A 23,024-nucleotide genomic window follows, 5' to 3' on the forward strand; every position below is an offset into this window, starting at 1 on the left:
GATTTCAATCACAGTTTTTTTTTTTGTCTTTCTCGCCTCCAGCGGAGCGGCGCCGTTCTCAGCGACGTTGTCGTCGTATTCACTAAGCTCATAAACGAAGAAGGAAGTGACAAGGAGAAAGGAGAGCCGAAGGCTGATGGACGGCGATGAGCGGAGGAGATCCACTGACAAGTGAGCGAAATAGTTTTTCGTGGTGTGCGCATTTTTCCCTTCACCTTATGAATTCTTTTATTGGGTGGAGTGGCGATGGTAGAGGAAACGACAGCAACAGCGAAGCGTTCGCTTTCAAGGTACCTCCCGCTTTCGAGAATTGATGACGTGCTGGATGGCAGCCTGTTTTGCTCTCTGAAGAGGACACCCAAACCATTTTATTCTTCTTTCAAGTTCAGCTATCGGTGCTCCACTTCATCTCTGTCTCTCCTTTGCTTCTTCTATTACTAATACCCCCTCTTTTTTTGGTTGTTTCCTTCATCTCTGTCGCGGACGGTATGCGCATTGAAGCTTCGCATCGCAGAGCTGCGTGTTGGCGCCGACGCCGTTGGAGGCAGCGCCAGGAGAGAACATCCTCTTTTTCGTTTCTCCCTCAGCGTTGCGGAAGACAGCGCACAATCTCCTTCCGCTTTCTCTGGTAATGCATCGACCCTCACGGAACCGTGTGCAGTAGCTTTCTTTGTTTTTGTTTTTTCCGTTTCTACCGACGTTTGTTTCCTTCCAAGTCTCTCTGCACGCATCCACACACACACACACACACACACACACAAACGTGCTGCATTATGCTGCAATGGGACTGGCCGCAGACGTGGAGCTTCGACGACCGCGAGGCCATCCGCGTCTCCCTCGAAACCGCCATCCGTGCCGCTATGGCCAAAGGAGAAAGCAAACTGGTGCGTGGCGTGGTGCACGTAGAGCTGCCAGAGATCGGCCCCACCCCTCCGCAGGTGATGCTGAGTGGTATTCGCGAGCTGTCGCTGGAGCATACCGCCGTCATGGTGAAGGTGCGCTACGACGGTGAGTTTGCGCTGAAGTTGCAGGGGCTGCAGGTGAACGTGGACACCGTCGGATCCAATTCCACGTCGAGCAACGACCCCACCCTGTCGATGCCCTTTTACTGCCCGCTGGAGATGACGCTGAGCGACATCCACATCGACGGCGTCGCCTCGATTGAGATCTTCCAAGAGGTGGCGGACGTCAGCAGCAGCGGTGGTGGAAACGCCGATGGCATGTCGGAGTCGTGGAACGGCGCCACGCCAACCCCGCGCTCCTCCCACACGACGTCGCCGCCGTCGATGCATCGAGTCCCACGCAGCAACGCGACGCCACACCTGTCGCGAACACCGTCGATGACGACGCGCAGTTCCCGCGCCGGCGGCTTCCCCGGCTCTGGCTACGGCGTGCTCTTAGGAGCCGGCGGACGTCGTGCAATGCGACCACCTGAAATGCTGCAGGGCAGCCCCCAGCCGGCCGCGCCGTCCCTCGCGTCCCTCGCGGCGCCGCGTCGCGCTTCGCTGGCGACATCCGACGCCACCGCGAACGATGCTGCGTGGGCTCGTGCCGCCCCCCTCTCGAGCTCCGCCCCGCCTCGGCACTCCCTTATCGACTTGGCGACAAAGCGCGCTGTGGTGAAGAAGCGGCGGGTGAAGGTGCAACTGTTTGGTGATCCCATCAAAGGCTACAAGGTGGAGTCGAACCTGGTGGCGGTTCCGGGGGCGGGTAAGAAGGTGGAGGAGCACATTCAAGACATGCTGAAGCCCATCATTGAGCGGCTTATGACCGACGGCATCAACGTGGAGCTCAAGACGTAATGTGCTTTGATGTCGCAGCGTCCCAGCAATGACGCGAGCGAGGCGCTCTGCCTCTCGCTTTTCCCTTCCTCGTTGGTTGGTGTGCCTCGGGAGACGTTCTGCGCTGTTTTTCGTTGTTCTGTCCTTACAGACGCTCCTTTGATGGCGCTTGTTCTTCTTGTTCTTCTTCTTTCCGTAATCGATCTGGGTATTCATGCTGCTGCGAAGGGGGGAAAGGACGACAACGCAAGCAACGAAACGCTGCGGGGGATTGAGAGGCTCAGAGGGAAAACGCGCTTGTTCGCGTACGTACGCAGGCGAGCACAGCGTCTCCTCCGGCGCATCTCCCTCTCCCTCTCTCGCTCCCTCTACGGCACATTACTGTACAAACACGCACTCTGCTGCGTTGCCCGGCTGTCAAGGGTCTTTGAGTGCGCTCTTACGTCTCTTCTGTCTTGACATTGGATGGGACTGTCTTCTTTTTTCTTCTTTCTGGCGTACTTCAAATGTGTGTCTCTGCCTGCATGTGGCGAACCACTTCCCCTCCTTCCCTCTTCCTCCTCTCTGCCGATACACCGGCACGCTCTTCACCGCATTGGGCGGACGCAGCTGCTCGTTGACCGCCTCACGGGGGGAAAGGGAGAAAAGAAAAAAAGCAGAATCGCTTTTGATCGTTTCTCATACCGCCGCGTTGTTGCAGAGCGGAGATTGGAAACGACGCGTATCATCACTTCTGTTGTACGTCCTCCGCCTGTCTTGCATCCTTTCGTGGAGTGATGGACGGCGAGGAGCCGCGCGTGACGGTGTCGGTGCGGGTTCGCCCGACGCTCGCCTTTGCGGCCAACGCCCTGCAGCAGAGCGAGCGCTACGCGGAGGTGGTCTGCATTCCCACCTCTGACACCTCCCTCCGACTTGCGGAGCGGCGGGCGGCGAAGGTGCACCGCGATGTGCACTTCGCGTACGACCACGTCTTCGATGGCGACACCACCCAGGAGGAGGTCTACGAGACGGCTGCGCTGGACGGTGTCGACGGCGTGCTGAGTGGCACGAACACCTCCTTCCTCACCTACGGCCAAACCGGCAGCGGAAAGACCTTCACAGTGCTGGGTAAACCCGCGCAGGGTGGGGAGGGCGGGGAGGCGGCGGCGGTGGTGGGGCCGGAGAGCGGACTTCTCCTGCGGGCGATCCAGGACATGCTCACCTACGCTGAGAGGATGCGAATGAAGAACGAGCGTCACGTGGTGCTCGGCATCACGGCCGTCGAGATTTACAATGATGAAATACGCGACCTGCTACGGGAGGGCAGCGTCTCTGCGGCCCTGCTTCAGCCCATCATGACGAGGGACGCCCTGCACTTCCGCGGGCTCACCCACATGCCGCTGCGCAGCCTGCGGGACGCCTGTGCCGTGTACGAGCGGGCGGCGGCGCGGCGGGTGCAGCGGGCGACATCGGCCAACGACACCTCCTCCCGCTCTCACGCCATTTTTGCCGTGGAGGTTTTTCAAACGCCGATGACTCCGACGTGTGTTCGCCCGCCAACGTTGGCGGAGTGCTGTGCCATGCGGGATGCGCAGGTGAAGGCGCCGGGATGGCCGTCGACCCGCTCTCCTGTCCGCTGCGACTGCTTCGTCGGTGCGCCGAACGTGCTGCTCTGTGACGACGGACGTGTCCCCATCCTGTACAGCGTGCTGACGGTTGTGGATCTCGCGGGGAGTGAGAAGGCGAAGCACGCGGACGTGCACGGCGCCGGCTTCGACGAGCTGCGCCGCATCAACGCGTCCCTCACCGCCCTCGGCAACGTCGTGCACCACCTCTACCACAACTCTGCACACATTCCTTACCGCGACAGCAAACTGACGATGGTGCTGCGCGACACCTTCGCCGCCCCACGCGCGCGTGTGGTGCTCTTTGTCAACGTAAGCCCCACGGCGATCACGTGCGACGAGACGCTCTCCTCGCTCTACTTCGCCGACAAGATGAAAGGCATGGCGGCGCCGGCGGCCGCGACCTCGCCCCAGCAGGCGGCGCTGCAGACCAGCTATCTGGCCTCACTGCGACTGCACGACGCCCTCGTGGCAGAGATGCACGTCTTCCACGCACAGCAGGAGCTTTCCACGGGGCTGCTGCGGCGCGTGGCGTCTGCTGCGGCGGACCACCCCCTTTTGCAGCTTCCGTTTCACACGGCCTTACGCGAAGGATACGACAAGGCTGATCGACTGCGGCGACTGTGCGTCCAACTGAAAGCGGAGGTGGAGCTGTCGGAGTCTGCCGAGGCCCGTATGCACCGCTTCGCCGAGGTTGCACAGAGCGAGCTAAGAAAACAGTTGTTGATGAAGTACAGGCAGCGTCGCGCCGAGGTGCCCACGCTTACCGCGGAGGTGGAGCGGGCGAACGAAGCTCTGAAAAAAGAGCTGGTGGACACCGAGGCTGCGATGCAACAATCGCTCAGCACGATGAAGGCAGACACGCAAACGGCTGCCGCAACACGCCACGAACTGTGTCAGTCGACGGCGGCGCAGAAGGCTCAGCTGGAGGCTTTCGACAACGTAGCTGAGGTTGCACCACACGGCAACACCTACGACGACGCGGCCTTCGACGGCCCGGTGAGCATCGCCGGCGACTTTCGCAAGGCAAACTTGTCCGACGAAGCGGCAGGAAATGCGTTTCAAAAAGCGCTGGCAGCGGCGAAGCTCCGCCTCCGTTTCGTGGAGCTGGTGGTGTTCAACGTGCGCACCGAGCCCGCACCGGCGACGCCCAGAGACGACGGTGACGGCAGCGAGGCCGCGTCCCGCACCGAGAAGTCACGCAGCCGCAGCGGCACCGCCGCTTCAACTCGGAAGTGCGACAGAAAACACGCGTCCGTCGAAGATTGGCTGCGCGGCGCGGTGCTCGTCATGGCGGGCAACGCGGTGGTGCAGTCCACGCGGCGGAAGGCGACGACGCAGGCGGCGTCCAGTCAACCCGCACTCGGCGATGTCACGAACATGCTGCTTGCAGCTCCCTCTCAGAAGAAGACGCTGCAGCTGCCCAAGTACTGGAAGGTGCTCCAGCAGCAGGATGCATCGTTGCGCACCGCAAACAGCTCGCAGGCGAAGAAAGCCGACCTCGCGGCGGCGACGGTGACGGGGCCCGCCGTCGGCCGCTTCCGCTCCTCCTTCGACGACCCAGGGCTCCTCACACGGGTCACCGCCTACATGGACATGGGGGCCTCCTTGATAAAGGTGGACCGCAGCGGGCGCCCCCGTCCGCAATGGTTTTACGTTGCACAGAAGGAGGACCGCCTGATGCTGTGCTGGGATGAGTCGCGGCGCGGCGCCAGCCTGAGCGGTGGCGGCCACGTCTACTTGGACGCCGTGGCGAAGCTCGTCCTCGGCCGGTCCTCGCCGGGGTTTGTGCGGTACGGCAACGCGGCCGCTGCCGCCCCACACCCGGCGAGGCGCGCCGCGACGGACGAGGAGGTGTGCAACTCCTTCACCGTCGTCTACCACTCCCGCTCGAACCACCGCGACTTGAAGTTTGTCGATGTCATCTGCCCGAACCGAAACGAGATGGAGACGTGGGTGGTGGGACTGGCGCACTGGGCAAAGGTGTCACCCCTCTTCGAAGATTCACGCCAGCCCGACGACGCCGCGGAGGAGGCAGAAGAGGCGAAGGAAGAAGAGGAAGTGTGCGTGACGCCGGTGCGGCTGGACGCGCAGGAGGCGGTGCTGAGTCGTGTTTGGCACATCCCAGCGGAGGTGTTAGCGAGGACACGACAGGAAATCGATGCTCGGCGGTCGCGCCATCACTCCGGCAAGATGCGCCTGACACCAGGGGAGCTGCGGGACCTGACAGGGCTCGACATCTTTCGCGCGAGTGCGCTATGGCTGCACTTCGAGCAGCAAGGGTGGGTCGCGAACTCGACCGAAAAGCTGTGCTGCTTCGTCGACGCTGAAAAGCCGCACGAATCCGCGAAGGCGGCTGCGGCGACGGTGGAGTGAAAATAACGTTTATTCTCGCAGAGCTGCCGTGCCATTGCGAGACTCTTTCTTTGTTCTCCAATGCTGCCTACAGCCCTCACGTTATCAGCACTGGCCCCCCCCCCCCCCAGCCCTTTCAATCTCCACCTCCCCAGCCACCTTCCACTAGCTGACACGTGTGGCGATAGAACACGGTAGAACAACGTAGATTATCACACTTTTTAGATTTTTTTTTCCTTTCAGCTGACGCACCTGTTCGTTTTTGAGTAGATGCATGTGTTTTCTTTGTTGATAGGTGCCGCGGTCGCCTCTCTTATTTGCTACCCCATCGACGTGAAGCCGTTTCCTCCTCGCTTTCTTATCACCTTCCTTTTTTGCACTGTTTATCCATACTTTAGCAGGAGATATTCCTTTTCCGAACTCGACGCACCAACCGCGTGATGGAGGAGACGAAAGAAAGGTCTACAGCTCGTCGTGAAGGCAGGTGCTGGCCCATCATGCGTCGTTTGAGGGAACAACGACGTCATCTTTTTCAGGTGGCGTTGCAGGTCTGTCGCCCTCCTTTTTGTTTGTTGCTCTGAGCATCAAGATCGGCCGCTTCTTTGTGCAGCCCCCTCTTCGTTCACGCCGCTTTGTTTCTGCGTTTCTCCAGTTATTCTTCCAATCGAAAATACGTGCGTACTCGCTCACACGCTTTGGTTTCTTCTCTGCTGGCTTTGTTTGTCATGGCTCGGGTGGCTCTGTTGTTCCTTCCTCCTCCCCCTCATCCGTTGTCCTACCCCACTCTCCTCTTAATTCACCTATGAACTACAATAAAAATATATGCGTACTTTAAAGGACTGAGCGTTGAGCTTTGAAGTTTTGGTGCCTCGACGGCGTCACGCGTTGTTGTTCTTCACAACATAGGACCATCCCTCCGTCGTGCTGATTTCGCCTGGGCCCCTCCCCTCTTCCATGGACAGCGCAAACGAGGAGGAGTCGATCGCGCAGAGGAAGAAGGCGGCTGCGCTGCAACGAATCGAGGATCACATAACGTGGCAGCGTGCCTTCTTCCAAGCGCGGCCGCCCCCACCGCCCATTGGACAGCTTCATCGACGACAGCACGGCAAGACAAAGAACCGCGCATGCCATGCGGCCTTCCAATGTGCCCTGGCACTGCATCAGTGCGCAGAGGCGCAGGATAAGGATATTGTTGAAGGAGGCCGGAAAACGAACGCGGCGACTGACGCGTCGGCAACCACCGCCGCCGTTCCCTCTCCCCTATCAAAGCAGGAGGCATGGGCGGCCCAGCTCCACGGTGAAAAGGAGCGGCGCAACCCATCGGCGGACCTCAACGTGCGGTCGGACCCCACCCGCACGGTGATCATGGCAAACCTGCACCCCGACACCGTCGAGGAGGACCTGCGCCACTTTGCCGATCAGTTCGGCCGTGTCGTCAACGTGCGCATCGTGCGACACCACAAGACAGGGAAGAGCCGTCGATACGCGTTTGTGGAGTTCGGGCTTGCCGGAGAGGCCCGCAAGGCGCTGCTGTTCCATCGCAAGAAACGGCTGAAGGGGCACGCCGTCATCATCGACAAGGAGAGGGGACGAACGGAGGCGGGGTTCTTGCCGAAGCGGATCGCGACGGCGGAGACGTTTTTGGCCTCCCAAGCGACGTTGAACGGCGGGCGGACGAATGCGACGGCAAAGGACGGTGATGAAGCAAGAGCGTCGACCGCCATCGCCCACCCCGGAGGATCTACCGCATCCGCCGCTGGCTCTAAAAACGCCGTACTGCCCTTGCCCGACGACGATGCGGATTTCTTGAATTCGATCCTCAACAGCTGAGGCCGCGGGGCGGCCGCCGGTGGCGCGCATTCGGTGATGCATGGGCGTGTGGATAAGAGGTCCGGCTATAACGGCGTTGGTGACGCTTACTACTACAGAAGAGGGACAGGAGACAGTACGATAGTGAGCGATACATGCAACTTCCCATGCACCTCCTTATATTACTTTGCCGATCACGCACTCCAGTTTATGAGGACGGGGGATAACACACCCTTAAAGAGGGAGAGGAAGCTGTGCGTCGCGGGACGTTCGCCTTCCATTCCTACGAGCTTGTAAGGAGGTGTGTTGGTGTCCTGCAGGGCATCCTTTCTTGTCTGTCGCGTTCATGCCGACTGAATCCACCTATCCCTTTTCTTCTTCTCGCTCGCCTTCTCGAATACTCGCCTCCTGGAAACCGTACACTTATTTTTCAACGTTGTTGTGGGTACGCTGAAAGCACCCAACAGGAAAAGCCCACAGTTCAACTTCACGTTTGGCACCCACACACGGCAGCAACAAGGAGCGCTTGTACTTGTTTTTTTCCTTTGTTGTCGTTCTCCTGGTTCGTCGTGCTCACAACCGTGTTCCTCTGCGCCGTCTTCCCGCTTGCAACCACGTGTCTTCTTACATTCTTCTTCAATCAGAAAAGAAAACGAGAACTGTCGCACCACACAACAGCGTCTACGCTGCAAAGGTAAAACCGCACCCGCCAATTAAATAGCAGAAGCTGACGCAGGAAGACGTCGGTGCTTTCGGTGTTTCACGCTCTCTTCCGCATCCGTGGAGTAACGCCGCCCTGCTGAGGAGCCTCTTCATTTTTTTGGGACAGCAACACACACACACACTGTTTTTGTACCTGCGTACTCACCGTATCAATACCACGGAGTCATGTTGCAGTTCACGGTGGATCAGATTCGCAGCGTGCGGAACAACTACCGCGAGCCGCCGTACCCGGGCTTCTGCCTCGAGGAGATCGTGCGTCGTCGCCGCACCGGCCAGACGAAGCTCGTGCGGGGGGAAAATGCGTGGGTGGCGAAGGGCGCGGCGGACTCGGAGAAGGAGTGGGTGCAGCGGCTCGTGCAGAGTACACTCAACAAGCTCACGACGAAGAACAACGACGTCATGCTGGAGAAGCTGTGTGTGCGGGAGATCTTCCACAAGAGCGAGATCACTGACATGGTAGTGGACATGATCTTTAAGAAGGCACTGGACGAGCCGGAGAATGCGAAGCTGTACGCCGGCGTGTGCTTCAGCCTGGCGATGTACGAGGCGAGTGTGGTGAACGAGATAGAGAAGGGCAAGCAGCTGCAGTCGGACCTGCGTGATGCCGTTATTCGCTCCACGCAAGAGCAGTTCAACATGGCACGGAGGGAGCAGCCCAACACGGAGGGAATGTGCGAGGAGGAGGCGGAGATGCTGTGCCTCAACAAGATGCGTCGGCAGCGCTCCAACATGACCTTTGTGGGGGAGCTGTATCTCTGCACCGTCCTGTCGAACCGCACCATGTTTGAGATCCTCACCACCACAATTCATCCTCAGGGCGATAACAAGTACCCGACGAACGGCAGCATCGAGCTGTTCGTTGCTCTGCTCACCACCGTCGGCGAGCGCATGGACGCGGCGCACAAGAAGGAACTCGACGGCTACTTCAAGACCCTTACCGGCTTCCTCAAAAAAGCAGACTGCCCATACCCGCACCGCATTCGGTTCAAGATCATGGACCTGCTGGACCTCCGCAAGAACGGCTGGGGAGCCAAGGCGAAGGTAGCCAAGCCGCCGGCCGCCGCGGCAACCCATGGAAAGGAGAAGAAGGGCGCCACGACTGCCTCCTCGCCTCCTGCCGCAGCGAAGCGGGGCGGTGGACGCGACGGCACGGCGGCGTTCTCCACCGGCGACCCGAAGAGCTGGCGGGACACGGGCAGCAACGCGAAGTCTTCCGGCAGCCCTCGCGCTGTCTCACCTGCGGGGTCGGGGCTCGGCCTCCAAAACCGCGGCACCGGCGCTTCGTCCTCTGGTGCCGCTGCTTATGCTGCGGCTGCGACGAATGCAGGCGCCGCTGACGAGGCCGCCTTCCGCGGAACGCCCGCGCCGGAGGTGCCGCTGGTGAAGTTCGAGCTGCGTGTCGCCGCGATGTTCCAGGAGTGGGTGTCGGAACGGTCAAATGACATGATTCTGCACTGGGTGGAGCAGTTCAACACGTGCGATCGCGTCTTTGAGTCGGAGAGCGAGCTGTGCGTCGCCGTGGCGCTGGAGGTGATCAAGTCGGCCTGCCTGACAACCCGCAAGGACGCGCAGCGGGAGGCGTTCAGCTTCCTCGTCGTGGGCCTCTTCATGATTGATACGGAGGTCTTCGACGGCTTCGCCGGCGCCCTCGCGACTGCCATTGAGGACGGTCTCTTGGAGGACACGCCGAAGTTCGGCGAGCGCTTCATGAACATGCTGCGCCTCACCTCGACGGAGCAGGAGACGCGCGCTGATGTATACTTTGATGCGGCGAACGTGCTGCGGCTCACGTACAACCGCCTGGAGGAGGCGGACGACTTCGCGGTGGACACCCTCATGACCTTCTGGGACCGCGTGCCGCACGTGAGCACGGATGAGGAGAATATGATTCGCATGGAACTCGATGTGTTGTACAACGTGTGCAACCCTGAGGGGGCCCAGCCGGGCCTGGAGAGGCTGCTGAGCCGCATCATTCGTTCGATGCTGGAGCTGGAACTGATGGAGCCGGGGGTGATGGATGAGTTCTTGAGCTTAGAGCTGGAGGACGGCTTGTGTGCGAAGGTGATTGCGGATTACAAACAGCGATTTCAAAAGTAGTCGAAGGAGTGGTGTCGCTGTTCTTTTACCTTTTCTTTTGTGGAGTAAATCGAAGCTGTCTCTTCTGCTGCTGTTGGTATGAGAGATGGGTCTTTTTCCTCTTCGGTTGAACTCTAAAGCTGGGTGTTAAACGAATAAGCCAGTATAAAGAGCTGTTGATGGCTCTACTTAAGGGTGTCCAGTTACGCGAAAAGCAAGAAAAGAAGAGGGTACTTTGGAGGGACTAAACGCCGGTAAGGAAGCACTACTAACTGGGAAAGCAACACACACACACACACACATATATGCGACTCGAGAAGGGAGAGCGACAGATGCAGCGAAAAGATCAGTCTTCGATGATTTACACGAGTACACACAAAGGAAACTACTGTGACCTGACATGGTTAACGAAACACCACGCGGCGACTGAGATGCTTAAATTGCTTCGCAGAAGGATGCGAGCGTTTTTTTTCTCCTTTATTTGCTTTGCGTGCTTCTCTCTTCACCAAATACGGCCACGATGTTTGCTGCGTGTTTACTCCTGCTGATATACATCATTCTATATCGTGGTGTAGCACTTTTTTTGAGGTTTGAAGAGTAGCGCTTGAATTTTCTCTTGCGTATTAGAGCATCCTCAAACGGCGTCGAAGCGGCCGGTTTTGCGGTTTCTATTACAGCTGTGTGTGTGGCGTCTGTCTTCGGTGTGCCGCCGTCGATTGTTCTTCTCTTCCGTGTCTTCTCAATATTACGTGTGCTTTTCTGGTTCTTGCGAGTGCGTGCCGTTGGTTAGCTGCCCGTTTTCAAATTTTTCCCTTTTCTAAACAGAGGCGCGTCGCTCCTGTGGTTTACTAAAACAGTATAAGCTAAATCCACCAACGAAAAGCAAATCGACAAGGAAGTTACGTTGGCCGTTGACTCGTTCAGCGGTTTCCGATGCAGAAGCGCGCGCTCGTGGACCCGCGCTTCCATTTTCACACCAGAGAAGACAGGATGAATCTGCCCTGTTGTTTCACAGGTCAGGTTCTCCCCCGAAAGCAACATCGTGACGCCTCTTTAGAGAACGCGGTTCGCCTACGCGTGGCTGAGGCCGAAAGAAATGCCTCAAGGCGGGCTGAGAGGCCGAACCAAGTAGCGCTCTGAGCTTTCTTTTTCTGGGTTTTAGAATCGAGTAAATGAGTCTTGAAGGGTTCACACGTTGAGTAGCACCTCCGTAGAAGCTGGCTTGCAACTTGACTCCTCTTTGTTTGCTCCATTTTCCCATTCGCTGCTTTCCTTGCTGTCTCACACACTCACACACACACGCACACACACCTCCATACACACACCTCCATCAGCACTACGGCAATCAGCACCATCCGGTTCGTGTTTTGTTTTGCGCTCCTGCGCGGCACCTTGATCCACGGCGCGTACTCCTCGTTCTTTTTCCTTTCAAACCATTATTACCGCCACCACCACCATCACCATGTCCAAGATTCTGCAAAAGGTCGCGATTGGCGCCCTGGCCGCCGGCCTCGGCGTGTACAGCTGCTGCTTCATCGTCTACCCCGGCGAGGCGTGTATTCTGTATAACAAGATCAACGGACTGAAGAGCTCCGTCTACGGCGAGGGTCTGCAGTGCCGCATCCTGGGCCTCGACGAGATCATGCGCTTCAACGTGCGTGTGCGCCCCCGCACTTTGCAAACGATGACCGGTACGAAGGATTTGCAGATGGTGAACGTGCGCCTCCGTGTGCTGTTCCGTCCCGTGGCGGACCGCCTGCCGCAGATCTACCGCACCTTCGGGCTCGATTACGACGAGCGGATTCTGCCCTCCGTGAGCAACGAGATTCTGAAGGCGGTTGTGGCTGAGTACAAGGCCGAGGAGCTCATCCAGAAGCGCGATGCCGTGTCGGCCCGCGTGTACCAACTCATGCAGGAGAAGGTGAACCAGTTCGGCCTCGTTTTGGAGGACCTGTCGTTGGTCGACATTCAGTTCGGCACGGACTTCATGACGGCCGTGGAGCAGAAGCAGGTGGCCCAGCAGGAGGCGGAGCGCTACCGCTACGTCGTGCTGGAGAACGAGCAGCGTCGGCGTGCTGCTGTGGTGCGGGCGGAAGGCGAGGCCGAGTCCGCCCAACTCATCTCGGACGCCATCCAGAAGTCCGGCTCCGGTTTCTTGGAGCTGCGCCGCATCGAGGCTGCCGTAGACGTGGCGAACCAACTAGTGACGATGCCGAACGTGACGTTTGTGCCGAAGGATGCGGGTATGCTGTTGAACATGGCGAAGCAGTAAACGAAAAGGGCGATAGTGACGTCTTAAACCAAAGAAAAAGATTAGCAAAGAAGAGAAAAAGCGCGTATTTATGCAGACTGCGTCACGTGCGCCGTCACACACACATATATATATATATATACTTTTTTATTGATGGCTTTCTGCAGCGTGAGCGTAAGCGCGTGCCAGGGAGGAGCGGAAACGTCGGCTGGCCCGTTGCAACTGCTCGCCTCCTTGTGCTTCTCCTCTCTCACGCTTGCGCTCCGTTTGTGCATGTGGTGAGTTTTGTATTTCACAATGGGTGCTACGTCTGTGTTGATGCTGGAGTAACGACAGCCGCGAAAGTAAACCATTCACTATTTCATCGTGCCGCGACGGTGATAGGCATGCGCATCCACTGACGGTGCCGCTGCGATCCTCACGGAAAGAAAAAGAAGCATCGCGCGGTCAGCAGAGTGGCTTGATCGACGGGAGTCCAAATACAGGAGGAAGAGAGAGAGGGCAGTTTGAGGCAACCCGTACTCCACTCAGCGCACTCATGTGATGGGCGAGGCGACGGAGTCGACGCTTCATTCAGTGAAGCTGAAAGCAGTTTTTATTTCACTGCGTTGTAATCGCCAAATTGTGCCCAGTGCTTCTCCTGTCTGCGGCCGCGTTGGGCTGCTCTCGCCAGCGTTCAGTGCTTTTCCCCACTTCCTTCACCTCGCCTCTAATCGCCTGTTCTTTTCCATCTTTCAACGCTGGACGAAGTTCATAGAATTAAAGAAACACCGGCTGTCTCATGACGTTGCTTGAGAGCACCATTGCACTGTCGGACATAGTTGGGCGTGCCTTGGACACCTCAAGCGGCGTCACTGCCACGAGTGTCCTGTCTTTCCTGGACGGCGAAGTCGCGCTGATCGGCACCAACAAAGGAAACGTTCTCTTCTGCACCGCCGCCGCTAACTCCGCCGATCTCCTCGAGCCGATGGCCGACATCACGTTGCACTGCGGGCCGGTGTACGACATGGCCCTCAGCTCACAGCACCTCATCGCCACCGCTGGCCACGATGCCGTCAGCTGCGTCTTTCCCTTGCACGCCCTCTTCTCAAACGGCGGACTCACCGGGTGTCGCCGCCTCACCGGACACACCGTCCCGGTGGTGGCCGTGAAGTTTCTGTCGGAGGGCACGACGCTGGTGAGCCTCGGCGCCGACGGCCACGTGCGCATTGTGGACGTGGTGGGCGGCAGCGTGCTCGCCGCACTGTCCACAGGGTTTGCCGCTGCCTGCTTGGCGTGCTCGACCGATGAGACGGTGCTGTTCGTTGGCGGTCGCTCGCTCGCCGCCGTGGATCTGTGCGCGGCTCTGCGGCCTACTTCGTTTCAGTCCGCCGCTGCCGTTGAGGTGTGGAAGCCTGTCGTATCGAGTGCGGGCGAGGATGGCATCGTTGCCGCCGCTGCTGCTGCTGCTGCGGATGCCGCGCGTGCGTCAGCAGGCGTTCGGCTCTACCAATGGGCATTACCGGCTTCTCCTGGTGAGGAGCCCAACGTCGCTGCGGCGAGAGCGAAGGAGACTCATGCCTCTGCAACGTCTCGAGGCACGCTCATTTCAAAGCTTGAGGTAAACCAAGACGACAGCACGCTGACGGCGGTGTTCACGCGTGGTTCTTGTCGTCCCACTGGCGCGCAGCCGTGCGCAGAGGCCCGCTGGTCAGCAGGAGGAGGGAGGACTGCAGACCACACAGTATGGGCACCGCCTGGTGAAGAATGTGCGTATCAGCAGCAGCGGCAGCAGCAGCAGAGGCGTCAACAGAACGGCGTTCACAATCATAAGTGCTTAAAGGCGTTATCTCTGAGGTGCCGCGTGAAGACAGCGGCGCGCCCCTCCGCAAAACAGCCGCCGACGTCGTCCAATGCGACGAGCTCAGCAGCTGCGCTGTGGCACGGCCGGTGGTACACGTCCCCATTTGAACTCAGCGGCGACACGGAAGCACAACGGGTTGTCAAGCAGCTGCGCACAACGGCCGCAATGTCGCTGACTAAGGGCGATGCGCTCAACCCCCCAGCGTACCCCGTAGTAACACCACCTACTCGAGGAGAGGAGTTGGCGTTGGCGGAAGTGCAGTGCGGCGAGCTGCAGCGCGAATGCGATGTGTTGGTGTTCCAAATCCGTGCTTTGCGGTCCGCAAAGGAGGCGGCACGAACTGCGTAACGTCTCGAGGGCCCCCTCTCCGTTAGCTAATAAGCTGAGAGCGGAATCCCAGTTTCTGTGTTGCGCTCGCCCCGCGGGAGAAGTAGCGTGTATGAACCCTCGCGTCACACATCTAAAGGCCGTCTTTTCCGCCCGTTTACCTCTGCGTGCGCGAATGCTGTTGCTTCTGTTTTGGTTCGTTGTCGTGCTCACCTAATAGGCGGATAATCGCTGTCGTATAAAACGAGAAGAACGCAGAACAGCCCGGTTGTTGCGTGATAACCTTAACACGTCTAAACAGAAATAATATATGCAGAAGGCAAACATTCATGACGGCAATCGGCTATTCATCATCAAGGCTGAGGCGGCGCACTGTGCTTCCTTCTAACGTTCGACGCTGCGAGGCGCGTTTGTGGAAGAAAGAAACGCCAGGGTGAATTTCTCTCTTCTCCTTTCGTTCTCGTTCGATTCAGTGGCTTGCAAAACAGCACCGGCAAAGAAGGCGAACGAGGTTGGGGTTTCCTTAACGAGCGTCTCGGCAGGCTTGGCTCCTCCGCACATCTCGCATGTTGCTCCTCTTCCATTTTCTCTCTCCGCATCTATACGCTAAAAACAAAACGATAACAATACCAAACACGCATACACACAGGTGGGTGAATAGCTCTTTAGAATGGACGCTCCTAATTTAGAAGCTCTGCTCGGCTCCAGTCTAACAGCGGAGCTTCTTGCGAGGGCCGGCGGGCTGCTGCGGCTCAGCAAGCTGAGTGACGCAGCGCTTCGTCTCATGGGCAGTGAGGACTTCCAGAGCGTGGCGAGCAGCTCCCGTGCGAAGAAGCTGCATGCGGGTTTGCTGATGAAAGCGCCCGTCTTCACGGACGCTTTCGGTGACGAGGAGGCGGCCGACACGACGGAGTTGAAGGCGGCGCAGAAGGGAATGGCGCAGCTGGGCCGTAAGTGTGCGCTGGTGGCGAAGGCGGATGTCGCAGGCGCCTCGCCGGACGGCGCGTTGGGCGAGTCGGAGAGGGAGAAGCTGCGGACGGCCTTTGGGCGACTGTGTGCGGAGGGCAAGGTGGCGGCCGAGGACACGCAGGCCCTCGCCGTGCCTTTTGTGTACGTCCGCGGTGACGTCGTCAAGCACAAGCGCGGTGGGCAGAAGGAGCGTAAGCGGCGCGAGGCGCAGAACGAGCAGCCCGGTGTGGTGGAGCAGGCGACGCGGCGGGTGAAGATGGGCGTGAGCGAGGAGGAGCAGGTGCGCCAGCTGCTGCAGAGTGAGGTGATCCGTACCGAGTTCGCGAAGCAGCGGGAGAAGGAGCTGCAGAGGGAGATGCGAAAGCGGGGGAGGGAGGAGACCCACGACGAATACGATGACCTGATCAATATCGCCCTGTAAGCTGAACCTGTTTTTGTCTTGTGTGTGTATTTACTGCTCTTGTGACATTGTTGTTGGGGGCTTGTGTGCAACGCCGGTGCAAGTGCGCCAGCACACGCTGCGTGGTGATGGTGCTTATTTTGCGTGCGCCTCACCGATCTCTTCGCTGTTTTAACGAAAGAAAGAAAGACGAAGCAGACGAAAAAATATAGGTGCTTCTCCGCCGGCTCTCGACCACGCGCCACGCGCGCAGAGTCGCGTCCATCGCTCGGACTGCGGGCGTTTTCCCTGCTTTCTGAGCTCAGAAAAGAAATTGATCCTGTTAGCGACAACGCTGCACCTGTCACTGCCCCGTCTGTGCGTTCATCACTCCTCTACCACCGCGTTTCTCTTCCTCCTCCTCTCTTCCGCAAGGAGCTAACCGTTCACTTACCTCGTCGTGAGGGCCTCGGGTGCGAGTAGACTTTTCACCTGTGCGCGTGCGGCCCGTTCGTAACTGGGTCGCTGTGGTTCCTTTTTTTTTGTTTGGAGTACCTCCTCTGTTTTTCTGGAACCCAAACTGGCGAACACTGACAACGACATCGGAAGCAAGACCAGAGTATTCGTCACACGCGTGCTTTCTTCTTCTCGTCTCCCTCGCTCGCCCATTTTGCACAGCTCCTCAAGTCTTCCGCTGTTGTTGTAGTTGATCCCTCTTTTGCTTTTTGTCCGTCTCTGCCGACAATTGGATGTATATGCTTGGCCTGCTGCCGGTTATTTATGCTGACACGGATGCGTAGAGGAAAGAGGGCGCGGCGCTGTGAACTACTACGTGCATTACTATGAAAGACAGCAGTTAAGTGAGTTTTTTTTTCTCCCTTTGTTTTCCTTGCTTGTGACAATCTTGTGGCGATTAAACAGACGTGGCAGCCAATTTTTTTTTCTTGTTAGTACAACGCCGCCTGTGCACCTCACTTCCACTACTTACTTCTATCTTCTGTATCTATGTACATGGGTTGACCCTTCACCTCTTCTGACCGATCGCAGAGAGCCGCAGCGGGGACCCTTATTCTCATTCTTTTCCCTTTTTAATATTACGGTGCCTTCTTCCTTTATCTGTATTACTTCGCTGTGAGTGCGAGCTAAGCTGCACGTTTGTGTTTCTCAGTTCTCGTAGAACTGACAATCGCTTTTTAATTTCATTCGAATTCGTTGTCCTGTCATCGCCGAACAGGCGCCTCGGCTGCCATGAAGTCCGCTTTCTTGAATCCACTGGCGAGGGAGGCGACCACTGCTGCCAGTGCTCCCAGCTCACACGGCACGCAGCACCGCAGCTCCCTCCCTCGCCTCAAGACTGAAAACCCGACCCCAACCCCTTCCAGCACTAACGGCACAGGCACTTCCACCGGCCTCGGGATCAAAGCGTGGATGCCGGCGTTGCAACCCCCTCTACGCAGCTCTTCATCACCGGCGCCTCCGCCGCCTCCGCCGTCGGCTGCGCAACCCTCGGCCCGCGTCTCCGCGGAGAACTCCTTTGCACAGATCCCCGACAGCGCTACCCCGCGCTCTTCCTTCACCACGGCTGAGCACACCTCAAGCACCCGTCGACGACGGCCACAGCCGAAGCGACTTTCCCCACAAGCGGCCTCGTTGCCATCCCCGCTGTCGCCGCCCGCCCCCCGTGAGACGCCGCTGCGCACCGGCTTCTTGGCTGCGCAGCTGCCTTTTCTGTCTGCCACGGGTGGGGTGGTAGAGCGCACTGCGCGAGACTGGAACGGTGAGTTTCAGGTGCTGTGGACGGAGCAGCTGCACGGCGACGTCAGCGGCTACAACCGCGTCGACGCCCTCAAGGCGTTTCTTGAGGAGTTCGAGAGCCACGCAAGGGACCTGGCGAGGATGCACATGGCGGCGCCGGAGGACGCCCGTGCGACCTCTTTGGGCAGCGTTGCCGGGAAAGCAGCCGTCGCCGCACAGCCGTTTCTGCGGTACGGCAATCTGTTTGTGTACGTGTGGCCGGAGGCAAAGTGGGGGCTGTGGATGCAGCGCAGTCATCGAGCGCTGCTGGAGTGTCGCGTGCCGCACGTTGCCGCGCCGCTGACGGCTACGTTCCGATTTTTTAACGACGTCGTGACGGTGGCGGCGGCGGTGCCGTTCGACCGCACGAAGACGCCGGAGTACACCGGCAACGGCCGCGGCGATCCGGTAGTGCACACACCTCTGCAGGAGCATCTCAGCATGGTACGAGCAGCTCTCAACCTTGTTCCTGATGAGGACAACAGCGTGAGCGGCAGCCAGGCGGGGCCGAGCAGTGGTGCGGAGAAGGGAGATCTTCATAAACCTCAACAAAAGATTCGGGGGGTGGAGGTGCGAGAAGGGATGGACATGCGGCTGTACTTTATGAACTGCATGGGCCTGCTGCCACCGCTCTTCACATCCGATGGCAAGCCCCTCACCTTGCGACGGTGGCGGCATCTCCTCCAGCATCCCCCCGCACCGTGGGGCAGCGCTGCAGCTGTCGACATGTACAAGCGAGACAGCGCCGCAACCGCGCTGCAGTATCTCCCGCCGGTACTCGAGCTGCCCACGGAGAAGCGCAATGCACGTCTGGTGGAGTTGCTGCACGACAGCGGGTGGAACGTGTGTCTGCTCGGCCTCATCGCCCTGGCGCTGCTGTCCAACCCCAGGGAAGAGCTGGAGGACATCACGGAGCCGCTGCTGCAGGTGGTCTGCACCGAGATGCTGGCCCGTGCGGTGCGACGTGCGATGTTTTGCTCCATGAAGCAGGAGCACGCGACGCCGGCAGTGAAAACGGTCAACGCCTACCTGGAGCGTGCAGCCGGCTCGATCATCAGCGGCGCCTCTGAGCGCTTCAACGAGAGTTTACTGCCGCTGCTGAAGGACATTTTCTGGTGGGACGACGCCGCCGACGTGACACCGCTGGCGGATCGACTGAAGCACGCGCTGCGGAAAGAAACGACGCTTCTTATCAAGCGCATTTGCCAATTGAGTGGCCTGCAGGTAATGCGGGGAACCGTCACGGAGGTGCTGTGCACGCCCTCCCACCACAACTACAGCACCTTGTTCAGCCCGCCGCACAGGGCCTTCCTCAACACTCTCGTCAAGGACACGTCTGCGTACCCGTGCGCGTTTACCTGCGCCTTCCTCGTGCCGCTGCGCATCCGCTTCTTCTGCCGCAACGGACGGATGGCAGAGGCGTGGAGGGAGGTGCTGCGGCTGGTGAAGCTGCGCGGTCACAACCTGGGCGAGAAGTTTCTGAATGCGGAGGCGTGGACGACGGCCGCCATCCTTGCCGCCCACTGCGGTCGCGAGGAGGACAGCGCCGTGCTGATCGCACGAGCTGCCGGCGTCGTGAACAGCATCCCGGCCTACTTTGTGCAGTCCACCGCGCTCCAGGTAAAGCTGCCCTCCTACCTGTACCACTTACCGAGTCAGAACGCTGTTCAAGTTGCGCACGCTTCTCTTTTAATTAAGCAGGGCAAGCTGGAGACGGCGGAGGAGCTGCTGGAGGAGGCGCTGCGACTGCCCGATGTGTTTGACTCGGAGCGGCAGTACTTTCTCGGTCACCTGCGCCAGCAGGCGATGATCGGCCTCTTTACCATCGCCACCCGCGCCGACGCGGACAAGGTGAAGCAGTTTGATGCGCAGTGGAGCAACGAGCTGCGATCGATGGCGCCGACGCTGCAGGGCGCCTCCATCAGCGAGCTCTTCGGGTCCCTCTTCTTCGAGCGCGGCATGTTTTCCAACGCAGTGGGGCGGCTCTGGGAATGCCTCGAGACAACGGAGCAGCTGCTCGGACCCACCGCGCTGCGGGTCGGCGAGGTGCTGAACAAACTCGCGTACGTGTACTACTGCTGGGATGCGCGGCAGTACGGCCTCTTCTGCTCCTGCATTCTTCACCGCGCGGAGGAGATTATGAAGGAGCGGGCCGGGCCGTTTTCTGCGCTGCACCTCAGCGTGGTAGAGAACATCATCTCCCTCTTTATTCAGCGCGGCATGTTTGTGGAGGCCTCGCAGCGGCTGCACGAGCTGCGCACGCTGCCGGCGCGCTACACCGCCCACGTCTCCCGCGATCACCCGGTCATGTCTCGCATTGTGGAGATCGAAGCGAGGCTGCGCGGCGAATTTCGCCCCTTCGCCATCGCCATCATTCGCCGCTGCTGGCGGGAGCACCACAGCCGTGTGCTGGTGCGCGCTGAGTGCGAGCGCAACGTGCGGGAGATGCAACGGGTCGGGCGGGCCTACTTGGTGCGCCGCATGATGGTCCAACTCTACTACGGCACCATCACTCCAGAGGTCATCGCGCAGCGTGCACAGACGTACTCCATGCTGAGCTTCTCCCGCCCCATTGTGGCTGCGTCCGCCTTGCTGGACAAGGACGAGCGGCACTGGAACTCGGAGGCACAGCAGCTGCGCCTCTTCACTGTTGCGTGGGACCGGTTGGAGCTGCTGACGCTGATGGACGCCGTGAAGCGAGTGGAGGACGAGTTTGAAGCCGCGGCAAAAAGTTATTTGCTCGATATGCGGCGTGGGGCGCAGCGGGGAGTGCCGGTGGCTGACTGCAGCACCTCCGTTGTGCTGCACAACATGGTCTTCACCCAAGTTCCCGCCCAGCACCGTCTCTCCGCTCTGCAGGTGTGCATCATGCGCTTCCTGCGGCGACACCTTCAGTGCTTCGTGACGGCTCCCTTAAGCACCGTGGTGGAGTTCCCTGACTGCAGCTACTACGTCGAGGCGCTCCTCCCGCTGCACCACCGACCGCAATTCATCTTCAAATCAGACGGTGGCCACGGCGTCCGCTACACGACCTCCGTGGAGGAGTACATGCGCTACTTCGTGCGTCTCTTCAGCGAGGCCGGCCTTACCGCGTATCAGGCGGAGGCGTGGCCGGGGATCGAGATGGTGCGGGGGGCGGATGAGCTGTTGTACGTGACGAACGGCCTCGGCCTCCTCAGCACCGCCGTTCATCAGCCGGATCTGCTAGTGAGCGACGATGTTCTTCCTCGCGATCAGTTCCTCACGGCGTGGAACTTCTGGGCCGAGGGAAAGACGAAGGAGGTGGTGGAGATGCTGGAGCATACCCTGCTCCATCAGCGGGTGACGGAGCCAGGCTCGGTGCAGATTTTCCTCCTCACCTACTTCGCCTACGCCCGCTTCGCCCTCGGCGACGACGTTGACGCGGCGACGCGTCTCTTCCAGCGGTGCATGACGACACTGGAGGAGAACGGCCTTCCGCTCGTGGCGGCCCTCCTTACACACACCGAGGGCCGCGCCTGGCTGCAGCGTGACGCACCGAAGCCCGCGCTGGAGATGCTGATGCGCTCTCTGCACCTCTTCACGAAACAAACGCGGCTGCACACCTACTACGGCTCCTTCTACCTGCTCGAGGTGGCGCGGTGGATTCTGTTGGCGAGTGCGTCGTTGCGGGAGATCGCCCTCGACCCGGAGGTGCTGACGTGGGTAGCGCACGCCGTCGAGTTCGGTGAGCCGACGCTGCGCCTCTTCACGACGTGTGGCCGCTTCATCGTCTACGCTCACCTCATCGGCGACCCGGCGCTGACGCAGCAACTCGTGAGACTGCGGGACGCGCGGGCAAAGGAGCTGCTACCGGCCGAGCGCACCCGCATCGTCCGTGTGCTGCAGGAACAAAGCGAGGACCTGCAGCGCCGCGGCGGCACGGAGAGCTACAACGACTGCGCCTTTTTGCTGCAGACGGCGATCCGCCTTGCCGAGGCCGGCCCGCAGGAGTCGAAGCTGCTCGGCGTGCTGCTCACGAGCTACGGGCTTCTCCTCACCACCATGGACAAGCTAAAGGAGGCACGGCGCTTTCTGCGGCGTGCGAGCGCCATTCTCACCAAGACGGTCAGCAGCGCCAGCCCGGAGATGATGACGTGGCACAAGAACAACCGCATTCTGACCCACCGCGTGCGGGAGAACGCCATTCGCGTGATTCGACGCGCGGTGTGGCGGTGGAAGGGGCGGCGACGCCTGGACAAGAAGATGGAGGAGACGGACCCGGCGGGCTACCGCACGTTGCAGGCGGTGCGCTTCCAGCGGCGCATGAATCGCCTCATTGTTGTCGAGGCGACCGCCCGCGTGTTGGTGGCGGAGGTTCAGTCGGAGGACTGGTACCGCCTGCTGCGCCGCCAGGGACGGATGCGCAATGAGGCGATGCTGAGGCAGACGTACGGCTCTCGGGTGCAGATCTTCAATGACAAGATCCAATCCGCCCTGCGCGATTTGTCGGAGCTTGCGTTCGCGACGAAGGCGGTGCTGTCCGACACGGCGTGGCGCATCCGCGGCTGCACCCTGACGTCCTTCGTCCTCGCAGGCCATCGGCTGGAGCGGCGGGCCACCATCGCGGAGTGGCACCGCGACCGTATTTCCCTCAAGCTGTGGCACGTTGAGGACGTGGATACGGTGATTCGAGCGGAGTTCTTGGCTGCTTTCCACGGCTACGTAGCCCGCTGCGTCTCCGCCGAGGAGAGAGCGTGGCGGCGCATTATTCTGCGCAATCAGAAAAGGACGAAGCGGCAGATGGCAAAGGCGATTACGCACGCCCTGCACCGCAAGCCGAAAAGCGCCGCGGCCGATCTGCGGAGTCTGCTGCTGGACGAGGCGCGCAAGCGGGAGCGCATTACGTGGAAAGAGGACGAGGACTTTCGCCAGCTCCGCGACGCCTTCAACTTTGGCCCAGTCGTGGAGGACGTGGACGACGTGGAGGTGGAGGGGGACGAGTCTGAGGACTCCTGGAAAGAGTGAAAGGGGACAGCTCCGAGAGGGCAATGCGCGTGAAGTGGAAGCACTGCATCGCCCATTAGAACCGGCGGACTTCATCCTTCATCATCTTCCTTTTTCCTTACAGGTATTTCTTATTTTCAGTGTAGAA

General features: G+C 59.7%; 8 protein-coding genes across 10 annotated transcripts; all 8 read left to right on the forward strand.

Annotated features, from left to right (window-relative positions):
• Positions 1-499: 499 nt before the first annotated feature.
• ABB37_06808 (hypothetical protein) lies at positions 500-1,802 on the forward strand (the record flags this gene model as incomplete). The annotated part of the gene is made up of 1 exon (XM_015805224.1): positions 500-1,802. The coding sequence occupies exon 1, from the start codon at positions 774-776 to the stop codon at positions 1,800-1,802; it is 1,029 nt and encodes a 342-aa protein (XP_015656517.1). The 5' UTR covers positions 500-773.
• A 755-nt stretch (positions 1,803-2,557) lies between these two features.
• ABB37_06809 (putative kinesin) lies at positions 2,558-5,761 on the forward strand (the record flags this gene model as incomplete). The annotated part of the gene is made up of 1 exon (XM_015805225.1): positions 2,558-5,761. The coding sequence occupies one exon, from the start codon at positions 2,558-2,560 to the stop codon at positions 5,759-5,761; it is 3,204 nt and encodes a 1,067-aa protein (XP_015656518.1).
• Positions 5,762-6,575: 814 nt separating this feature from the next.
• Positions 6,576-7,570, forward strand: ABB37_06810 (putative U1 small nuclear ribonucleoprotein; the record flags this gene model as incomplete). The annotated part of the gene is made up of 1 exon (XM_015805226.1): positions 6,576-7,570. The coding sequence occupies exon 1, from the start codon at positions 6,695-6,697 to the stop codon at positions 7,568-7,570; it is 876 nt and encodes a 291-aa protein (XP_015656519.1). The 5' UTR covers positions 6,576-6,694.
• A 422-nt stretch (positions 7,571-7,992) lies between these two features.
• Positions 7,993-10,369, forward strand: ABB37_06811 (putative eukaryotic translation initiation factor 4 gamma; the record flags this gene model as incomplete). Of its 2 annotated transcripts, none has more annotated exons than XM_015805227.1 (1): positions 7,993-10,369. In XM_015805227.1, the coding sequence occupies exon 1, from the start codon at positions 8,438-8,440 to the stop codon at positions 10,367-10,369; it is 1,932 nt and encodes a 643-aa protein (XP_015656520.1). In that variant the 5' UTR covers positions 7,993-8,437. The 2 variants fall into 2 exon arrangements, with proteins under 2 accessions (XP_015656520.1, XP_015656521.1); XM_015805228.1 differs by having other exon boundaries at positions 8,005-10,369.
• A 552-nt stretch (positions 10,370-10,921) lies between these two features.
• Positions 10,922-12,620, forward strand: ABB37_06812 (putative mitochondrial prohibitin; the record flags this gene model as incomplete). 2 transcript variants are annotated; one of them, XM_015805229.1, is made up of 1 exon in its annotated part: positions 10,922-12,620. In XM_015805229.1, the coding sequence occupies exon 1, from the start codon at positions 11,811-11,813 to the stop codon at positions 12,618-12,620; it is 810 nt and encodes a 269-aa protein (XP_015656522.1). In that variant the 5' UTR covers positions 10,922-11,810. The 2 variants fall into 2 exon arrangements, with proteins under 2 accessions (XP_015656522.1, XP_015656523.1); XM_015805230.1 differs by having other exon boundaries at positions 11,681-12,620.
• Positions 12,621-13,347: 727 nt separating this feature from the next.
• On the forward strand, positions 13,348-14,790 carry ABB37_06813 (hypothetical protein; the record flags this gene model as incomplete). The annotated part of the gene is made up of 1 exon (XM_015805231.1): positions 13,348-14,790. The coding sequence occupies exon 1, from the start codon at positions 13,381-13,383 to the stop codon at positions 14,788-14,790; it is 1,410 nt and encodes a 469-aa protein (XP_015656524.1). The 5' UTR covers positions 13,348-13,380.
• A 626-nt stretch (positions 14,791-15,416) lies between these two features.
• On the forward strand, positions 15,417-16,159 carry ABB37_06814 (hypothetical protein; the record flags this gene model as incomplete). The annotated part of the gene is made up of 1 exon (XM_015805232.1): positions 15,417-16,159. Exon 1 carries the CDS (start codon positions 15,440-15,442, stop codon positions 16,157-16,159), a length of 720 nt encoding a protein of 239 aa, XP_015656525.1. The 5' UTR covers positions 15,417-15,439.
• Positions 16,160-17,365: 1,206 nt separating this feature from the next.
• On the forward strand, positions 17,366-22,897 carry ABB37_06815 (hypothetical protein; the record flags this gene model as incomplete). Its single annotated transcript, XM_015805233.1, has 1 exon — positions 17,366-22,897. The coding sequence occupies one exon, from the start codon at positions 17,366-17,368 to the stop codon at positions 22,895-22,897; it is 5,532 nt and encodes a 1,843-aa protein (XP_015656526.1).
• Positions 22,898-23,024: the final 127 nt, after the last annotated feature.

The sequence above is a fragment of the Leptomonas pyrrhocoris genome (assembly GCF_001293395.1).
Source record: "Leptomonas pyrrhocoris isolate H10 chromosome Unknown, whole genome shotgun sequence".
Taxonomy (NCBI): domain Eukaryota; phylum Euglenozoa; class Kinetoplastea; order Trypanosomatida; family Trypanosomatidae; genus Leptomonas; species Leptomonas pyrrhocoris.